The 8,075-nt window shown below is 45.0% G+C and overlaps 1 protein-coding gene across 1 annotated transcript; it reads right to left on the reverse strand.

The window, feature by feature from the left end:
• Window positions 1–551: 551 nt before the first annotated feature.
• LOC133108107 (extracellular calcium-sensing receptor-like) lies at window positions 552–5,191 on the reverse strand. Its single transcript, XM_061217532.1, has 6 exons — window positions 5,001–5,191; window positions 3,710–4,001; window positions 2,482–3,285; window positions 2,065–2,292; window positions 1,755–1,878; window positions 552–1,462 (listed from the first exon to the last, which is right to left on the reverse strand). The coding sequence occupies exons 1-6, from the start codon at window positions 5,108–5,110 to the stop codon at window positions 552–554; spliced, it is 2,469 nt and encodes an 822-aa protein (XP_061073516.1). The 5' UTR covers window positions 5,111–5,191.
• Between the last annotated feature and the right edge of the window lie 2,884 nt (window positions 5,192–8,075).

Genomic DNA, 8,075 nt, shown 5'->3' on the forward strand with positions numbered 1-8,075 from the left:
AATATGTAATTCATTCATATGAAAAGCAAGTTATGTATGGGAATGTGTCTATGCATGTCCATATTGTAACTGCATATATGTGTGTTTTTTCTTTATTTTGGTCCATGTACATGTGAGTCAGTGTATGAAGTTCCAAACAGTGTATATATTAAACAAGAGAAATATTATGTTTTGGTGGTGGGGAGGATGTTTTTGCTGATTGAGCAATAGTTTGTGGATGAGCAGATATGAAACTGCATTTAGTTCAATATAAAGAGATGTGGTCTGAAAGGAGCAACCCACTTTAGCGACTCTGTACAAGGCTTCATACACACTGTTCAGGATCCTCCACCTACCATAGCCAAGATATGTTGGAAAGAATGAATCATTTGAGCCATAAAACTCACCATATCACATTGAATGTTTCATTTACAAAAATAAAAGCAATTTTGCACAATTAAAATCCTTGACAAATATGTATTTTTTACATTAAGATAAATTTATGGCATTGAATTTACATAATTTCAGCCACATTTAAAACAACTTTAATAGATAACTTTGATATAATTATATTACTTCTTTGCGGACTCTCGGCCCATCAAGGCCTTCTTGGTGTTTTTCTCTGGATGCAGCAGAATGATGAAGCATTTTGGTGCAAATATTGCTCCCAGGAGCCCAAAACTGGAGGCCAGGATGGCAAATACCTCCACTGCATCAGAATACTTTCCTGGAGAGCTGACGTAGGCAGGGACAAAGGCGATCCAGACGGCACAGAAGATGAGCATGCTGAAGGTGATGAACTTGGCCTCGTTAAAATGGTCAGGCAGATTCCTTGCCAGGAAGGCCAGCAGGAAGCTGACGGCTGCCAGCAGACCGATGTAGCCAAGCAGGGCACTGAACCCGGCAATCGACCCTACTGCACACTCGTAGATGATCTTGGAGTTCTGGGAGTGGGTGTTTTTGTAGGGAATAGGTGACGCAGCGGTCAGCCATACCACACAGATCACTGCCTGGATGACAGTGAAGGCCAGCACAGTGCCCCTCTGCTGCTGCATGCCAAACCACTTCATTGCGTTCCCACCCGGCTGTGCAGCCTTGAAGGCCATCACCACCACAATGGTCTTAACCAGGATGCAGGAGATGCTGAGGGCGAAACTGATCCCAAACGCGGCATGCCTAAGCTGGCAGGTCCACCGTTGAGGCTGGCCAATGAACAGCAAGGAGCACAGGAAGCACAGTGTGAGTGACAACAGCAGCAGGAAACTCAGCTCGGAGTTGTTGGCCTTCACTACTGGTGTGTTTCTGTGCCGGGCAAACACGGATAGGGTAACTGCACAGATGCATGCCCCCAACACCGAGATGGTCGTTAGGGAGATCCCCAGGGGTTCCTGGAAGGAGAGAAACTCGATTTCCTTGGGCACACAGTGGTCACGGAGTTGATTTGACCAAAAGTCCACTGGACACCTGTAGCACTCGCGGGAATCTGTGACAGAGGAGTTGAAACTAATAACACACCTGCAGCGTAAAGGCAGGGGGTCTGTAGATCCATGTGTCTAGTGTTTGAGAGAGGCCTCAGATGCGAGTTAGTTCTGAGTTGTGAGACTCTAATATCCAGAAAATATATTTCCAAAAGAGAAACATCCAGCAGTAACACCAGGGCTATGTATGTTTACACAAAGACTAGATTTTAGTCTAAAGTTAGTTTTGGCAAATGAAATAATCTATTTTGTAAAGGCAGAGAAATATTTTGTTCTCTGCTGTGTGGGTGCACTGACCTGTCTGGTTGCTGATCTCCCCATCTGCGCAGGGTAGGCAGTCAAAGCAGCAGACTGGCTCGCCCTTCCTTATCGCCCTCCTGGTGCCTGGTGGGCAGGGCTCACTGCAGACAGAACGTGGGGGCTGGTGGAAATTTTCATGATAAGAATAGCACCATTCTTTACATTCGTAGCACAGCTCTGTTGATGAGCACATGCACAACTATTGGATGGACCTTATATGAAACCAAATACAGTATATGTGACCGTAAGTACATATATGTGCTGCCTAAACAGACATTTTTGTATGTAAAGAGGGATAGGGGTTTACATTATGCGACTCGAAATTCCAGAAGATGTTTTCTTCCTCCAGCAGGAGCTTCTGTCCAGGAGGAGAAGATTCGTCAAACACCCCGACGGTCACGGTCTTGATGGTCCCATCTGCTGCCCTCTGCCAGTTCATCACATCGTAAATGGCCAGGGCATCACCATTTTTGTCAAAGGACACTTGGTCACCGAAGCTGGTGGTAAATTTTACCCTTTGCAGGTAAGGCACCAGCTAAACAGAGGGCAAACAGAGGAGGACTTATAAGAAAAATATATGTTAGTATGTTAAAAGAAAAGTACATGAGCAAAATGCTGCCACATGCAGATAGGGAGATGGGGGCATTATAGGAGGTGTAAATTATCAGATTTTCCATGACGAGACAGGTGGTGCTGTACATCATACTAAAAATGACCACCTCACCTGCCAGGGTTGCAGAGTGTGTAGTTCTGCACAGGAATGTCCTGGGAAGGGCCCTGTCCCAGGCTTGCACCCCAGCAGATCATCCAGGGCATGTGCCAGGGCGTACACCGCTTTGTAAACGTTGTAAGAGTGCCTGAGCGCTGACACGTCACTGTATGCCGACTCTGTGCCCTCCAGACTCTCCTGTCCTGTGCACACCTTGTCCAGAGAGTCTGCTTTGAACTTACAGCTGAACATTGCCTCCCAGAACATGCTCACCATGTTGTTGCCAGGGTCAAAGTCAGGGCGGAGACTAAGCAGGAAGTCCTGGAGCCCTGGGATATCTCCCCTGCGGATGGCGAGGCCCAGGGTCCCACCCAAAAAGGGCAGCAGCCCGCGTGTATGGAAGATGGCTGCGGTGACCCAGGCCTCGCTAGCGATCCACTGCCGCTCAGTCAGGTTCTGTAGGGCTATCTCCTCGGTGAGGGGCAAAAGGTATGGTTCCGGAGAGATTGCCACCACCACTCTTGCCGTGGAGCGGCGGATGATGCCTACGATCTGCCGGATCTTGGCCTGGTCATTGTCATGGGGCAGCATCTCAGAGAAGGCCACACAGCCAAAGCGGCTGACCTCCTGGTGAAAGGATTGGGCTGCGTGCACCCCATAATCATCATCGCTGAACAGGAGACCCACCCACTTCCAGCCGTAGCGCTCCAGGATCTGCACCATGGCTCTGACCTGGAAGGCATCACTGGGGATGGTTCTGAAGAAGGAGGGATACTGCTGCCTGTCACTCAGGCAGGAACATGTGGCAAAGTAACTCACCTGGGGGAAGACAAAAGATATCGAAGCACTAAGAGTATGGATAATCACCCCCATTTTATAGCATACATCTTTACCCTAGGAAGCATTAAAGCATCTATCCCTTATACAGTGACCAGAGACATGAAAGTAAGGTCACAGGCAGGCCATTTACATTATATTGGATGGCAAAATGATATAGGCAAGTTTTGCTGTGTTGATTTGGATCTTAGTTTAATCTGAAGGGAACTGTTTCTTTATTCCATTTATTCCAATCCCATTAATTTCACCCTAATACACGAATACAATTTCACATATTCATCACACAGTCATACACACATTTTACGACAAACTGCCTTCATGATTATATGAAATTCCTCCCCTCCTGTGGGATTGCTAAAAGGGCAGCTGCACTGTAGACTGGGATTTGTTCTCCATCATACTGTACCATGGGAACACGGAACAGGCCCAGCACACTGGAGATGGCAATGGAGGGGGTGGAGCCTGGATCACCCACGATACCCAGAACCGGGGGTGACCCTGTGCATCTCATGTCAGAGAAGGACTCCTCTGTACCACTGACCAGTGCTATGGCTGCACGGAACGCCATCCCAAGCTTCAAACAGTTGTCATAGAGATGGAATCCCAGGGTGATGTTGGGCAGCAGGTTGGGGTTTTTATTGATTTCCTCAATCGCAAAGACCATTGTTTGCGCTGCCTGGAATCCTAGAAGATTAAGCCTGAAATAGTAGAGGTGGAAACTAGATGATGAAGAATGTCTGTTACTTTAAGTTATTTAAATTATGACACAATTATGTAAAATCAAATCATTTTATTTGTGGAGTTAACAGTTAATTTTGCAGTGTTCATCCAGATATTTAATAAACAAGCAGAAACAAGTCAAGTATGTGGTCACATAGAACTGCACTTTTTGAGAAAATGCCAGTGCATTATATTGCGTAGGTTTGTTCATCTTACATTACATTAACATTACATAAATGGCATTTGGCAGACGCTCTTATCCAGAGCGACGTACAATAAAGTGCAAAGTGCAGACCCATACCAGGGATAAGTGCGCTGAACAGACCCTAGAGGGAAGTACAATTTCAACTGCTACCTGCACAACGAAGATAAGATTTGATAATCTTAATAAGATTTTTTCAATAGTAGTACCGCAACACGCAAATGCATGAACAATGTATGAACCGCCTACCTAGCCAAACAATGCTTACCTAGCCAAATAAAATATCCTAATACACAAATATTGTGTATTTGTGTTAAATTATTGACGGTGAATCTTAAAACATTGACAATTTTTTCAAAATTTCCCGCAATTCTATGAAATGTATATATATATATATATATATATATATATATATATATATATATAGACACTTGAACTGGAAATGTCAAGCTGTGGATGGGTATATTAGTAATTACACAAAGACACTAAAATGTCATGGAGGAGAAAATAATAATTTTACATTTAACATTTAACATGATAGTGCGCTGATTCCTATGCAATATATCTGTGTAAAGACTGTGTAACAAATATTGTCATTTTTCATTATCACACATCCAACAATGAGTGAATTCATTACACAAAGTGTATATTATAATGTAAATACCCCCTCCGAAAACGATTTACATGGGTCATCCATTTGGGTTCGAAAATATGGAAAAGATGGAAGAATCACATCCATGCTGGTCGTCTAATGTTTGGGAGTAGAGCGACTCACCTCTCACACCTTGGCTGGTCTGGCTCAGACAAGAAAGACAGGTCAGGGAACACTGTCAGGAAGTTCAACACAAACAGTCCTCCAAGAACCACGTCCCCCTTGCGGTACATCCCATTCAGACTGAAGCGCTCCCAGAGTTGGCAGGCTGTCTCAGGAGCAACAGAGGCCCAGGCCAGGGCCAAGTTCAGAGACAAAGAGAACACAGGCCTCATCTCTGCCACAGAGATTCTGCCACAGACAATTCACTGCCTGGCATCCATGTCACACATTTATAGAGTACACAGCCCTGCCCCCTCCGGAGTACTTTCAGTCACATTGTGCTGGTCTTTAACCCTTCTGAAGAATACTGCTGGGCACCACTGGGGTGGCGCTCCACTGGCTTGGTCAGGTCAAATTATTTAAATTAGTTGTGATTACAGTTAAAATGGCAGAGAGTGCTTCAGTGATACAAAAGTCAAATATTGTCTATTTTACTGCACAAAACTGACTACAAACTGTAAACAACAATATTAGCACAACCCCAACGGACTCATGTAATCTCAGTATGTAGGATTAACATTTGACTTCAGGATTTTGGTATTGGTGAGGCAGTACTATTGGAGGGGCATAATTTCATTGTCATCAAACAAAAACTTTCAAACCCCTTTTTCAAATTTCTCTGCTTTCAGATTAATTCCATATTCTGTGAACAATTTCATATATAGTTTTTTCATAACAAGCCCATTGCACTCAGATCTTAAAAACTGACCCTCACTTATCAGTGTTGCTGCAATGTATTTGTATTTAGGTGAATTTAAATAAACTTCCTCTGTTATGTGTGTTTTTGTGTTATTGTTGGTGCTGTTCAGAGGAAAGAGCCTCAACTGCAGGTCCATTCCTGAGATGTCATGCACAATACACAAAGCAGCCTGTAGATGGCAATTGCATGCAGCAGGTGACAGTCCTGCTACTCCCTATACCAGGGATAATCAACTCAAGGGGATCATTCTAATCCCTTGTTCTTTTTCTTTTACTTTGTTTGCCCCTAGCTCCACCCATCGGGAGTGGCTTGGAAAAGATGAAAGAAAAAGAAAAAGAAGTAAAGACAGAGAAGTTGAGTTGATTGGAATGGGCACACTGTCCTTGAGGGCCGAGAACTTTCAGATTTCCACCCTCCCTTTACCAGGGACTCCCTGTTGTGAAGACATTCTAGCTAATCAGTAGCACTAATTATATGGGAAAAAAGAAAACCAGTGCTGGATATAGATTTGTGGCTGTGAATTGATGATCCCTGTCCTACAAACCACACCTGACCTGGTGCTTGTTCCACAAAGCAGGACTACTGATTTATCTCTGTCAGCCGCTTTCTTTTTCTGAATCTTGGATATGAAACATAACTTTTCATGTATGAAATTATGTCCTGTTACTTCTTCTGTGAATTAATAGAAAACTCTTCAGGCTGGACTAGCAGCACAGATCCTTGGTGGGCTGTAGCGTAGTGCTTCATGTAAATGACTGGGCCACGGAAGGTCGGTGGTTCTAATCCCGGTGTAGCCACAATAAGATCCGCACAGCCGTTGGGCCCTTGAGCCAGGCCCTTAACCCTGCATTGCTCTAGGGGAGGATTGTCTCCTGCTTATTCTAATCAACTGTACGTCGCTCTGGATAAGAGCGTCTGCCGAATGCCAATAATGTAATGTAATGTAGATCCTTGGTGCCCCTATGTCATCAGCCTTGTGTTCTCGTTTTTTGACTTATTAAGTCTTCTGCTGCTGTAGCCTACCACTTAGAGGTTTGACGTGTCGTGTGTTCAGAGATGCTCTTCTGCTATTGTGGTGATGTGTTGTTATTTGCATTACTGTCACCTTCCTGTCAGTTCTGATCAGTCTGGCCATTCTCATCTAACCTTTCTCATGAAAGCGCTTCTGCCTGCAAAACCGCTGCTCACTGGATGTTTTTTGTTTTTCGCACCATTCTCTGCAAACTAGAGACTGTTGTGCATGAAAATCCCAGTTGATGAGCCATTTCTGAGATACTGAACCACCCTGTATGGCACTAACAATCAATCCACTGTCATAGTCACTGAGATCAATTTTTTACCCCATTGTGATGGGGTTAACTGTTTCTGACCCGTATCTGCATGATTTTATGCATTGCACTGCTGCCACACGATTTGCGAGATAATCACATGAATAAGTACATGCATAGGTGTTACTAATAAAGTGCTCAGTGAGTGTATGTAACATGTTTGTCACAGCATGACTGTCAGGGTTGGAGGTAGTACTGGTTGTGGCCATCAGGTGGCTTATTACTTTCACCTGATGGTCATTAGTGCTTACGTGATGCCTACCTCCTGAAGGTACTTAAAGCCCGCATTTCCCCTCAGTCGTCGCTTCGGTGTCACTGTTCGCTCTGCCACCTAGCCGGTATTAGCACATGGTAAGACTCAGCATTCGAGTCAGGTATTGTGCTGGTTCTGTGTTCAGAAAAGGTAAGGAAGGGGTCTGCGCGTTAGTGTGTGTACACTGCAGCCGCCTTCCTGTAGGTCCTTTTTGTTCTTTTTTTCGTTTTGTTTTCGGCTCGTGTGAGTCCGTGGGTGAGGGACGTTGTCCCCGGTATTTTGTATTTTGGTTTGTGTGTTTTTTCGGAGCTGCGACTCCTGAGTCTTTATTTTCGTTAGCCCAGTCTTTTATACTGGGTTGTACTTTTATTTTGGGTTTTCCCCGGTCCGGGGCAGTAGTGCTAGCCTTTACGCACTCATTTTTTGTTTGTGATTTTCGCCCTGGTTTTGGAGGGTAGTTTTTATTTTCTGAGCCGTTATTTGGGGCTCTTCCTTTTATTTGTGCGGAGTTGTCTCCGTGTACAGTGCTGTTTCCTCTACCCCCCCGGGGTCTTAGTGGCGGGCTCGTTTGTGGGTCCGCTTACAAGGGGTCACCCCCTTAGTCGCACCTGGCTCTCCGCACCTCCGCAACCTTACAGAACACCGAAGCCAGCATGGAGAGGCCAGCGACTAGTGTGGGAGGGGATTCTCCTCTGGAGGCGGTTGTATCCGCCCAGCAGGCTGCTTTAGTTAGGCAGGAGCAGGAGTTACTGGTG

This window comes from Conger conger, chromosome 13 (genome assembly GCF_963514075.1).
Source record: "Conger conger chromosome 13, fConCon1.1, whole genome shotgun sequence".
NCBI lineage: Eukaryota > Metazoa > Chordata > Actinopteri > Anguilliformes > Congridae > Conger > Conger conger.